We start from the raw sequence: 12,832 nt of genomic DNA, 5'->3' as shown, positions 1-12,832 counted from the left end.
AGTAAGGTTTTATGATCTCACATGATTCCGTGGGTCAGGCATTGGCATAGCCTGGCTGGACAGATCTGGCTCAAGGTCTTGTGAAGGTGTAAGTGAAAGTGGACAGGGGCTGCTGTCATCAGAAGGCTCCGCTGGGGCTGTGGGATCCAATTGCAGGATGGATTCACACCGGGGATGAATTTACATAGGTGCCGGCTATCAGATAGAAGCCTCAGTTTCCCCTGCATATGTATCAGCTGGAAGCCTCAGTACCCCCCCCCCATATGGGTCTGTCCACGGGCTGCTTGAGTGACTTCATGAAAACACCCCCTGAGTAAGATTCAAGATGAAGATGGTAGAAGCTGCAATGTCTTTTCTGTCCTAGTTTTGGGAGCCACGATTCATCATTTTTGCAGTATCCTATTAGTAACACAAGTTGGTCCTATCGGATGGGGGAGGGGGCTACCCGGGCTGTGACTACCAGGAGGCAGAATCATTGGGGCCACCCTCTGTTAGATGTCCTAATCCCTTTGTCTCTTACCCACCCTTTAAACCTCAGCTTTTGAGCGCATCTCATTGAAAAGACTTTCTCCAACAGCCCACTTGATTCCTTCTGCGTCCCTTTACTGAGCACCTGCCAGTGGTGCCCTTCTCCCCCACTGCAGTGGGACGGGTTCCTTAGTCTCTTTCTAGCCTTTGCTCGTATCCTGGGGTCTTCGCTGTGCACCCCATCCAAAAGTGCAACCCTGTCCCTCCCATCTCTCCTGCCTTGCTTTTGTCTTCATCGTGGCCCCTCTTGCTTTGTAGGGAGTCATTTCATACCTTTCCTTACTATGCTTATTTAAAAAAAAATTTTTTTTTTACTATGCTTATTTTAAAAATTATCTTCCTCTTCAAATTAGAATGGAAATTCCGTGGGCATTTTTGTGCGGTCTGTTCATTGATGTGTCCCCAGAACCCGGTCTTGTGACCAGTACGTAGACGGTTTTTAAAATAGTCATGGACTATGTGAACCAATCGGCTTTTTCTCCCTCTGGCCTGGCTGCTCCTTTGGTCACACCTGACTGCTTTTCTGAGCACCACTTCCTGTCTCTGATCCATGGGGATGGATTACATCATCCCAGGCTACATTGCCGGCTTTCTCCAGGGTCAACAACACAGTAATGGATGTAGGGGCATCGTCTAACAAAGGGTTATGCCACTGGCTGTGAGACTGACCCGTGTTAATCCTTCCCCCAATTTCAGAGAGGGACATCCCCCCTTTTCCCCCTTTTTGTGATCCTCTGTGTGTCCTCCTGGCTGGTTTTCATCTCCTTTCCCAAAGTTTTCCCTCTTCCCACCCAGGGATGCCACGTGGTGCCCCATCATTTATACTGAAGGCCAAATAATTGAATTGTTATTGGTTTGGAAGGGGTGAGGAAGGGGGAGAGATGTTGGCTAAATTGTTCCACTTTGGATAATGTTCATGTGCTTTCCAGTCGTGATTTATTTCTGCTGTTGGCAGGCTTGCCGTCTGGACATGAAATCCTTGATGGGAATGCAAAGGGAGGTTGATAGCACTGGGGTATCTGCAGTGTGGGGGGCTCCTTTTGGGCATGAGATCTAGGGGAAGTTTTGGGCGAGTTTCTCTGGGTGTCGTGACATGGAGGAGGTGGTCCAGGTGTCTAGAATCTCAGGGTCCCCAGCTCTCTATGGGCTGTACAGCGTGTTCTAACCTCATAAATCCAGTGGGTCTACGTGCCTGGTTATTGGCTATTTGTATGAACACGTTTACTTCCAGATCACCTGTTGCAGAGTGGGAAAGTGGGGCTAAAATTGGGGAAGGCCACTGTACTGGTTATTGGTTACTGGTTATCTATCATTATGTAACAAACCACTGTGGACTTGGTGGCCTAAAGACGTTTCATTTATATTATGCTCACAAATTCTGTGCGTCAGGAATCTGGATGGGGTACAGCAGGGATAGCCTGTCCCTGCTTCATGGTGTCTGAAGGGCTAGGAGTGACTTGAGCAGTTCGGGGACAGTTCAGACACCTGAAGGCTGGCTCGTTCATGTGTCTGGACCTGGAGCTGGCTGACTCAAAGGCTGGGCTGAGCTGGGACAGTTGATTGCAACAACTCCCTGTGGCCTGTTCGGGCAGCTTGGGATTTCTTGCATCACGGCAACGGGATTTATTACAGGAATTGATGCCTGTGGTTATGGAGGCTGCGAAGTCCCGTGATCTGCCCTCTGCAAGCTGGAGACCCAGGGGAGCTGTTGGTGTGGTTCAGTCCAAGTCTGAAGGTCTTCGCACTAGGGACCAATGATGATGGAAGTCCAAAGCCTGAGACTCAGAAGCAGTGAGGCCTGAGGGCAGGAGATCACGAATGTCCCAGCTCAAGCCAAGAGCAGATTGGCCCCTCCTCCTCCTCTTTGTGTTATGGGGGGTCCTCAGTGGATTGCATGGTGACCGCCCACATTGGTGAGGACTGTCTTATTAAACCAATCCACCATTCAAATGACAACCTCTTTTGGAAACAGCCTTACAGATACACGGAGGAATAATATTTTACCAACTATCTGGGCATCCTTTAGCCCAGTCGAAAAATTAGGCATCATTCTACCTTCACCCAGATCATCATGCCGGTCTTTTAACTTTTTTTAAGTGCCTTAAATGAATGGGGACAAATCTCTGCTGGGGGCTGAGGTTGAGAAAAAACGGAAATGGGCTCTGAATTCATTTTGTTACCCAGAAAGGAGTGGCAGGTGCATGTTCTAATGTGGGTAAACAGGTCAGTGGGTGCTTTCCTCCTGTGGGCAGTCCCCAGGCAGGGGCATCTCTCCCCAGTCCTGGTTGGCTGAGAGGGCCACACACAGACAACAGAGGTTTCCCGGAAATGGATGGTTAATTGTCTCCCGGTCAAGGGAGCCTGCAGAATTAGAGCTTCCAGGTCTGAACCAGGTCACATGGGAGCAGAGGCCCTGTCCCCACCCCCTGGCCGCTCTCCTTTCCTTACCAGTTCTCCAGAAATCCAGGTCAGTTTCAAAGCCTGGGGCTCCAGGCTGCCTGAGCAGAGGGTGGCTGCCAGGGTCACTGACTGAACAAAGAGGTCAATTTCAGCAGGAAACCTACCTGTAAGTGATGGGGGCCACATTCGGTCTCTGAAGGGGGGAGGCTCCAGCCTCTGCAACAGCCTACCCTTTCCCTTTCTCTTTACACCTGGGGAGCCTGAGTCCTCCAGAAACTAACATTTATCATTTATTAAACAAACATGCTTAATAAATCTGTCTATCTATCTACTATCTGCCTACCAACCCACTTTCCAACCAGGCCCAGTGGGAGGTGCTTAACAAAATTACTGTTATTTGCAAACCTTACAATCATGAGAAGGAGATTTTTTTTTTTTTTTTTACAAATTCCCATTTTAATAGATTTTTAAAAAAAGACTTTCCCATTTCATAGATAAGAATAGTGAGTCCCAGAGCGGTTAAGAGGCTTCTTCAGGATCACTCAGCTGGCTACCATCAAGGCGGAACTTGAACTCTTCCCCTGTGGTCCCTGTGCTCTGCCCTCTTCTAGATTTAACTTTGTACCTCTGAACCCAAAGGCCTGCCTGACAACAGGTCCCCTCCCTTACCTGGCTTCTCAATCAGGAGAGGAGGAAGCTTGGGCCCTCCCTCTGACCCACCCAGCCACCCACCCAAGGTACCATTAAAGTTAATTGTTTTTACTGCCAGTTTAACATAGTCTTGTAAATTTTTTTATGATGTGGCCCAGGAACGCTGAGCTGTGTGCAGAACTCAGGGACAAAATACAGTTTGAATACAGAAGCATGGCCCCAGCACTAGAGGGGGAGGGGGGCCTCCACCTGGAGGTTGTAAGAGGGGGTGCCCTCAGCTCTCCAGGGGACCCTCTTGCACTCACCCTTGTATTACCTGGGTGATGGTTTCCTATTGAGGCATAGCGTCACTGACTGGATAGATAGTTAAGCCTCTTCACCTAAACTGTGGAATCCTCTGGTGTCGAAACCCCTACAGTGCTTGGTAGAGGGTTCTGGAACTTTTAGAAAGGTTATGGGTAACTCTGGCACAGAAGGTGTGGCTCCAGGCGTGCTGGGTGCTTTCCAGCCTCGGGATGCACAGATAGGCTGGTCCAAGCAGGTACAAGGTGGGTGCCAGGGGCGCATATTCTAGGGTGTGGGGAACTTTGATCGGTTCAGGACTTCCCTATTCTACTCTTGCCTGCCTGGAGAGCCCAGCCTTCCCGGACTGTGCGTTTAAGATGCTTAGCCCCCCCGGTTTGTGGAGAAGACAGCAGTTGCTAATCACTGGGCAGCGCTTGGCTTCCACGTGGGGACTTTCTGGGTGCATCTCCATCCTAAGGCTCTGTTTTGGGATTTGCCCGTGGTTGGTATTAAATCGCTACTTCTAATGCACCCAGAAGAGTGCCGCCTGGCACACTCAACCTCTGTAATGGGTGACTTTATGGGGGCATTCCTGATGAAGCCCAAGTATTCATGAGGCACCTACTGCGTGCAGAGCCTTGTGGTAGGTACTAAGAAGCCTGACGTCCTCGCATTGAAGGGGAGTAGGCAAACTCCGCAGACTTAGGAACGGAGGAACCGAGCATCAAACCCACACAGGTCGAGCGCGGGTTCTGAAAGCGTATTCCGAGAGCCGCCGCACCTGCATGGCCCGCCCCGGGAACCTGTTAGAAATGCAAATTCTCCCGCCGCACTGCAGACCTACTGAATCCCGCGCCTTGGGGACCGGGCCGGCAGTCTGGTTCTAGCAGGCCCCTCAGGTGACTGCCGTGCTCACTGAGGCTGAGAACCTGCGATACAACGGACGTAAGCGCGGGCTTTGCAGGGAGGTTTGAAGTTTCTGGTTAGTTTCGAGGTTTGGGTCAAGAAATTCTAAGAAGCTCAGCGGGGGTTGGAGGGCATGGAGGGGATGGGGAGGGAGTGGAGTGTGGGTTGGAGAAATCCGCTCCAGCCCGGCGAGGATGAGGATGAAGGGCAGAGCAGCCCTCTCGCCCTAGAGCCTCCTGGGTCAGAGCCTCCGTTCTCTGCAGGATGGACGACCGCGCACGACCCAATTCGAGCAGGTCAGAGAGGTGCCTCAGGACGTGCCCACTGCGATCTGAAACCTGTAAACCCTGAGTTCAGGCCCACTTCGTCTCTCCCGGGCGGCCTGCTTTGGGGGCAGCATGACTTTCGCCAGCCTCAACTTCCCCGACCTGGCGGGATCACTGCGGTTCGAATGAGGCTAGAGGCTTGTAGAAGCTCCGTGAAGTTACGGAGTCCCGCCTCAGGACCAGTTTCCAGCGCAGCTCAGGTCAGTAGCCCGTGGAAAGTTTCTCCGGCGCGCGGAAGATGAAGCCCGAGCGAGAGGCGAGAGACGTAGGCGGGGGCGCACGCCGGCTCGCGACTGCTGGGGATTCGGGAGCTGGCGCCGCGCATCTTTTATGAGAATACTCCGCTTGGGGTGACATGGGGTAGTGCGAGCGGGGGGTGAGGTTCACGTCCAGGCTTTTCTGCAAAGCGTGCGGGAGTGATCGAGGGTCTGTAATGCTAATGAACTGCGCAGGGGGCTGAGCGTCGGGGCAAACGGGGGAGCAGGGCCGGTCCGCGTGGACCTCGCCGGGCGCCGGTTGTGCCAAGCACCCGAGCGCAGAGCGCAGAGCGCATGGCGCACCGCCCGCCGCGTGAGGCTAGGGCAACCGCGGCCTTCTCCCAAGTGGAAGCAATCTGAGGTGGGGAGAATCAGCGGCAGGAGAGCATGCTATTCCTCTGGAAGGTTCCGTAGGTTTTCCAAGTGTTCTTTGAGTAAAACGCAAACAATGCCAGACCTCCAGCGAAGAATGAAGGACCCAATGATCTAGCCGCTGCCTACGGTTCAGGACTCAGATTTAACTAGTACACCCCCCACCCCCACTTTCGCCGGGGTCGGGTCCACCCAGACCTCAGGCTCTGCTTCTGTTGGAGCTCGCACCACTCTCCGCAACCCCTCCCGTTCCCCGCGTGGAAGCACAACGGAGGAGGGGGCAGAGGAGAGGGAGGCCTGGCCAGTTTCTCCCTTTCAGATCCGGGATGGGAACAGCCCAGGGGGCCGTGGCCTTGTCCCGAGGCCACTGCCCAGCCCCTCCCCCGCACCCCGGCCAGGCTTTGAAGAGCGCGTTTTACGAACTTTTCCATTTTCCTTCTGGAGGCGTGTTTGTTCTTCTCAGTCACCTCGCTTTTTTTTATGAGCTTCAGAGCTGATCTGCACGTTCTCCACTCCGTGTAATTTCAATTTGAACTCTCCCCGGAGCGGCCTTTTCCCTCTTGTGGCCTGCCAAGTCGTTTGAAGGCCGCGCAAACATTCTTCCTCCCTCCTGTCCCCGCGAATCTCGGTCTACACCCGCGAGGGGAGGCGGAGGCTGTTCTGGTGGATCAGAGCTTTTCAGCAGGCGCCCTCAGACCCTTTTGGAGAGCGAATTGGGGGAGGGGAGGTGAAACGTCCGAATAACTGCCTCCCTCCGCGACCCTTTTTAAAAGGAATAGTGTGTGTGTGTTCCTTGGGTGTGTGTTCCTTGGAGAGCGCGCAGCTGAAATAAGCTTACTGAGTGTCCAGTACTGCTCTCTGCATGGGATTCCTCATTCATTTTTCAGCCAGTTTCCTGGGCTAGGAGGTGTTATGGTCATTTTGCAAACTGAGGTCAGTTTCACAGCTTCCCATTTGGAATTCAGTTTCAATTTTGAGCAAACCTCCCCCCCCCCCAACAATAATTATTAGTGATGACTTAATGTAAGATTATTAAATACGTATCACAATGGCCCTTTGATAAAGCAGCTGTTATAGGCTAGCCACTGTTTTAAGCCTTCTACTCATGCATCTTTCACAAATATTTTTCATAATGCCTTTATGAATTACATACTTTTCACATGGCAGATAGGAAAATGGAGGCACAGAGAAGTTGTCTCCTGCCCAAAGTCACACAGCAAGGAAGAGCTGGAGTCAGGATTTTTATTATTTTATTTTTTTTTAAGTAGGCTCCACGCCCAGCACGGAGCCCAACACGGAGCTTGAACTCACAACCCTGAGATGGAGACCAGAGCCGAGATCAAGAGTCTGTGGTTAACGGACCAAGCCACCCTGGTGCTCCTGGAGTCAGGATTTGAACTCAGGCACAGGCACTCCTCACCACCACTATTCATGCCTTTGGAGAACTTTTCCCAACATTATCCCAAGTCATGTGAAAGAAATCCCAGGCTTACTAACCCTGAGCTTTGTTTTCTTCCCCAAGGTCACCCTGGGAACAAACAGGAAGATGGAGGGGGGATGCCAAGAGTTAAGTAAGGTTGTGTTTTCCAAGGGGGCCACCATGGAGGTACATAGCCTTGGCTCTGGGCACCAGCCCCTGCAAGCGAAGGGCTTTTCACCCTCCATCTCCCGATGGGCGATGGACCCTGTCTCCTCTTAGTCCAAGGGCTGAGCTGATGGTGGAGCAGATCTGGGAGGGAATTCTTGAAACTGCAGATGGGAGAAATGGATTACAGATATTACAGGTATTACTACCAAGAATAAAAATAATAATAGTCGCCAGCATTTTATTGAGCACCTACTATGCTATGTCTGCTGCATAGTTCTTTTTGCATGTTAATAACCCCGTAGGCAGGGACATTCAAAAGTTCGTGTCTTTAAAGAACACAAAAAGATTAAGTCATCTGTTCAGTCACAGAGCTAGTAAAGTCGTGGGTCCAGAACTCTAGGAGGGAGGAGATTCTCAGTGGGAGCTCACTTTCTGTAAATCTGGCACATTCTGATGGCGGTCACTTCTGACTGCCTCTGATACCAGCTGCAAAAGGGAATGAGTGGATCTTGGGACAGTCATTTCCGGCTACCCTGCAGATGGGGAGACTGAGGCCTGGTGAGGGACTGAGCAGGGCTTGATGTCCCCCATCAAGTCAGGAGGGGAAACAAAAGTGGAACCCAAATGCTCTGCCCCTCACCGTCTCCCTCCTGGGCAAGGGTCCTTGCTGAAGCTCTGAGGGATGAAGCGAGGCAGTGCCCTGAGTCAGACTTTGGTTTTTCCTTCTGTGCTCAAATTGTGCCGGTCAGTCACCTCTCTGGGCCTCAGTTTCTCCAACTGCAAAATCATTGTGGTTCGAGGTTAGAGTATTTTGAAGGGCAAAAGGGCTTGGCTGGAGGAATTAGGCTCGGCCTGGGAGATTGCCTGCTTATGCCTGCATAAGGATTCATTCACAGCAGCCCATGCGAGTACTAATTTGAGACCCATATAGACACGGTGCAACCCTACTTAACCCCCCCTTCTTCATTGTTATTATCGTTGCAGTTTAAGGACTGCACCTCCTCTGGCCCCTGCTATGTAAGCAGGTTACAATACTGCATCTCCCTGACCTGAATCTGGCCCCGAGCTGGACCATCCTTGCGGTGATCACAGATACCCAAAGCCAGAGTCCTGGGCGGTGGATTGTTCCTGCAACAACTGGTCTCATCTGCGCTCCAGCCGATAGCTCCAGAAATGTGCCGATGAATGTTCTGGGGCTGATTTATTGAGCTAATTCTATTCCTAGTGACTCTGCAGAGGGGGACAGAACTTTTCGCTACAGAAATGTCAGGTCTTCCTTACCTGCTCCAGGAAATGGGAGAGGGTGGGTAAAGGGGACTGGTGCCCAAGGCAACAGATGGAGGCAGCCTGAAGGCCGAGCCAGGAGAAGCCTCTTGGAAGACCTACTGTGGATATCAGTCGGCGTATCACCTACCTGGAGGCTGGGTATTGACTGGAGACAGGGGCGGACAGCGTGGATAAACCATTGTCTCTTCACTTACAGTTGGATGGGCCCTGAGAATTATTTTACAGAGCCTGAGAAGGGCATTCACTTGGCCAAGGCCACTGGCGTCAGGCCTCCCATGGCCTTGAACTTGACCTTACCCGTGCTGCAGGCTGCCCAGTGGAGCTGTGAGCAGCAGGGGTCAGGGACTGTGGGGTGGTGGAAGTGGTGATGGGAGTTGTCTCCCTAATGGCCCCAGGGGTTGTGTGGGGGTGGCCCAGCTCTGACACCCATCCTGGGCCTCCTGGTGCCTGAGCCCCAGAGACGGGGCCACATTTTTCCACATTTTGGGCTGGAGAGCCCTGCCAAGCTTTGGGGCCTGGGAAGGAGGAAGAGAAAGCAAGGCCCGGAGGGTGGGCAGCGAGGGGAGGGAGCAGTGAACAAAGGGGCCGGCGCTGGATCGGGCAGGGCCGCTGAGTGATGATCCCCAGGCCCCGAGGTTGGGGCGGGCTGCCAGGATGCACAGGGGGCGGGGAGGGAGATTCCCTGAGACCGAGGCACATGGAGGAGACCCAGACAGAGGTCGGAAATAGATAGTGAGAGAGAGAAAAACACACCGGAGAGACGGAGGCAGGTTTCGAGGTTGGCAGTTGAAGGGAGAAACAGAGAGAGAGAAGGGGACGAGGCACATGGGGAGACATGGGGAGACAGAAAGTAGGGACAGGAAGGCTGCAGAGAGGGAGAGACAGGGAAACAGGCAGACCCAGAGAGACAGAGGAGGAAGCATAAGCACAGGAGAGAGAGAGACAGAGAGTGAGGGACACAGAGGAAGAGCACAGGTGCTTAAGACAGAGAACCAGAGGGTGGGATCTGTAGCCAACAGCGGACAAAAAACCAAATCGATGTAAAATCATTCATTTCAGGGCAGGGATTTGAGATTATCTGACACGTGGGTCCCTGGCTGTCATAGTAAAGGTCTTTGGCTACAATTTGTAGTGGGCTCAGTGTCCTTTCTGGAGAAAGTGGCTTTTATAAGTGTTTTTTAATGACCTCCCCATCTTCAACTTTCCAGTTTCTCTCCGTCTGCCCTGGGTGGGAGCCTGGGTGTGTCGGGCCAGGATCTCTGCGGCTGGGCAGAGCTTGATGTCTTGTTGTAGGGATGTGTGTGTGTGTACACGTGTGTGCGCGTGTGTGTGTGTGTGCACGTGCAGTCACACAGCCTCCCCGCATGTGTGCACACACACTGCTTGAAAGTCCACCAGACACACATACATGCTTCACTCACTGTAGCACGCATGTGTGGATACACAGGCATTCCACATTACTGGAGCAACTACTGGACTCCGAGTACTGGGCTGGGTATTCAATAGGGAAAGAAAAACGAAGTGAAGGTGCTTCTCTAGGGCTCCCCCTAGAGGCCGGGCTGCCCCCGCGCCCTGCAGTCGGGGTGAACCAGAGGGAGGCTGCCCTGGAAGGGGTGTTGGGACCATCCCTCAGGGTCCAGGGCACACGGACGACCCCTCTGACTTGGGGAATATCTAAATTCAGAGTCTGTGGCGTGGTAGAGATGCCCAGCACCTCGCTGTGGTCAGAGTCAAGAGCCCCCACCTTAGTGCCCGCGAGCTTGGGGCCGGTCTGGGATGTCCTTGTCCACACTGTTCTTTCTTCGACCTTGACCACTGATACGAGAAATCAGAGGGCTCAGGGGGTCCTGTCCCTCCATCAGGTGTCAGCATATCTTTGGGGAGTCAGACATAGGGGCCTGCCTGTCTTCTATCCCAAGGTGGGGACCCCATCATCTACCACAAAGGGCATCTGCGGGGAGCAGGGAGAGAGGTTTGGTTTCCTCTCGTGTTTGCCCCCACGTCCAGTGGGGAGATGAACATTTCCTTCGATCTGGGCTGTGCGCAATGACGATTCCAGTTGCTGCTCCCAGTACCAGCTGGCCTTTCTTTTCATTTTGTTTCAAACATCCCAGTGATTGTAGTAACAGCTAGTGTTTATGGAAAGCGCACACCACACACGGGGTGCCGGGCTCAGCGCTTTGCAGAGATCGGGTCTCCGAACAGCCCTGGAACATGGGGGCAGGGCAGTGGATCCCACTGCACTGATGGAGAAACTGAGGCCAGGGGAGGTGAAGGCCTTGACCCAAAATCATACGCCAAGGATTGATGCCCAGGCAGACCGCCTCCAGGAGTCGAGCTTTTACCCAACATCCATCCTTAACAGCAAGTAGTTCTCATCTATCCGTACAGACTCCGAAATGGACAAGACGTGGGGTGTGGGATATGCGTGTCTGTGTGTGTGTGCACGCTGTGCGCACACGCATGGATGTTGTTGTGGGCGGTGTAGTTTCCAGAGGTCAGCCAGGAGCTGCCTCGGGGACTCACACGGCAGAGGCCCAGGCCAGGGGAAAACGTTCTAGAAAAGCAGCCATTTCCTGACTGCAGAAAGGGCCTTGCCCGAGCCCACCAACTCATTTACGCTGTGCTTTGGTCCTGCTGCAGGATTGCAGAGCGGCCCGGCTCAGTGCCCAGCCTGCCTGCAGTGTAACAAGATAGTTTATATTATACCGCTGAGCAGAAATAAAACTACTGAGTCAAACATTGCAAACAGATGCCGCCGGCCGGAGCCCAGGGTCCGGGGCCGGATGCTGTTGTGAGCACCCTGGCGGGGTAGAAGCCGGGAGTCTGGTCCCTCTGGACCCTGCAGGTTGGGGTGGGGAGTGCTGCTGGAATTAGAGGTTCAGAGGCTGGCTAAGGGGGATTCGGAAGTGGAGAGGGGAGGGAATAAAAGAAGGAAAGGGGGGATGTCTTTCCTTTTTTTCTGTCCCCACAGCCATTCCAACCTTGTGATCTGCCAATTTCTTCATGTTCATGGCCCCTTCTCCCACGAAGCGGTAAAGCCCAGAACGTCTCCCCGAAATACCCCAAATGAACATACTCTAAGTCCCCTAGAGCCCCTTCTGAGCAGATTCTGCCTCTAAGCTCGCAACAGAGTTCTGGAACTTCTACCGTCACGCTGTCTCCCAGCCCATCTCTCCCACCACTGCCCCCCTCCTCCCGCCAACCCCAGCCCGGGGTCCACCACTTCACTTTCCAGACCACAGCCCTATTTAAATCCTGCACTGATAAAGTCATGCTGTTCTTGCTCACACACCTTCCGTGGCTCCCTACTGTCCACAGTGGAACTTCTTAAAGAGGAGCCCGTGGAGGGTGTGCATCAGAGTCCCCTGGGAGTGTGGTTAAAATGCAGATTCCAGGGCCACACCCCATTTGCTGCTTTCAGGCCTGGCCATCTGCATGGTAGACAATTTGAAAACCTTTCTGGCAAGAGGTGAGGTGTTACTGTCTTTTTGGATGAGCACAGTGAGGGTTTGTCAGTACAGGGCTCGTCATTGGGGTCTCCAACAGCTGCTGAGGGCACCTACTGTGTGCTGGGCGCAGGGCAGCGGGGGAGACAGCACGCCCAAAGTCGGCATGGTTCTGGCGATCCTTTATTTCCAGTGACTTCACAGGAGCTTGGGGTTGTCCGGGTGGTTCAGGAAGACAACTTGGGGAGGCATCCCAGGGCCCCGTGAGATGGAAAAGTAGATTAGCCTCCAGGATTCTGGTCTCTGGTCTGGGAGGAAGGCTGGTGTTAGCAAAGGCTCTGAGGGAGGCGGTTGTAAGACAGGATGAAAGGCACGGGTAATTGAGTGGCATCGCAGACTCGGATGTGGGAGAGAAATGTGAGGAAATGGGAAATGCTCGCTTTCTCATTCGGCTTCTCTTTCCTGGAAACTCTTGAGTGTGTGTGTGTGTCGGTGGGGCGGGTGGTGGATGGACGTTATCTGGTCTTTCCTGGAAGCCCCGGGAAGGAGGTGTCTACAGCACTCGGGAAGTGTGGGTTGAATGAATGAATGAAAGAAGGGAAGAGGAAGGGGGAAATAAAAGACACAGAAGAGAGGGAAGGAAAAAGAATGAATAAGGAGATAGGGGAAGGAGGAAGTAGGAAGGAGACAGCCGGGCCCACTGTGTGGTTGATACGCACTGAAGCTATTTGGAGTTGGGTAAAAAAATTGTGTGTGCACATGTGTGCGTGGACAGGTGGAGGC

General features: G+C 53.1%; 1 protein-coding gene across 3 annotated transcripts in view; it reads left to right on the top strand.

The window, feature by feature from the left end:
* The window catches only part of LOC116572466, a 49,692-nt gene extending 39,967 nt beyond the window's left edge, over positions 1 to 9,725 (top strand). For 2 of the 3 annotated variants that reach the window (XR_004278344.1, XR_004278343.1), the window contains 2 exons: positions 3,423 to 5,296; positions 8,298 to 9,725. Coding sequence is in view for 1 of the 3 variants with exons in the window: in XM_032311552.1 (XP_032167443.1) it covers positions 5,034 to 5,296; positions 7,248 to 7,424 (440 nt within the window). In the remaining 2 variants the exon portion in view is untranslated. Of the gene's footprint in view, positions 1 to 3,422; positions 5,297 to 7,247; positions 7,510 to 8,297 lie in introns of all 3 variants that reach the window. The other variant, XM_032311552.1, reaches the window with a different exon arrangement.
* Positions 9,726 to 12,832: the final 3,107 nt, after the last annotated feature.

This window comes from Mustela erminea, chromosome 13 (assembly GCF_009829155.1).
Source record: "Mustela erminea isolate mMusErm1 chromosome 13, mMusErm1.Pri, whole genome shotgun sequence".
In the NCBI taxonomy this organism is placed as follows: Eukaryota; Metazoa; Chordata; class Mammalia; order Carnivora; family Mustelidae; genus Mustela; species Mustela erminea.
The sequence above is the reverse complement of the archived record's forward strand: the minus strand, read 5'-3'. Positions and strand labels throughout refer to the sequence as shown.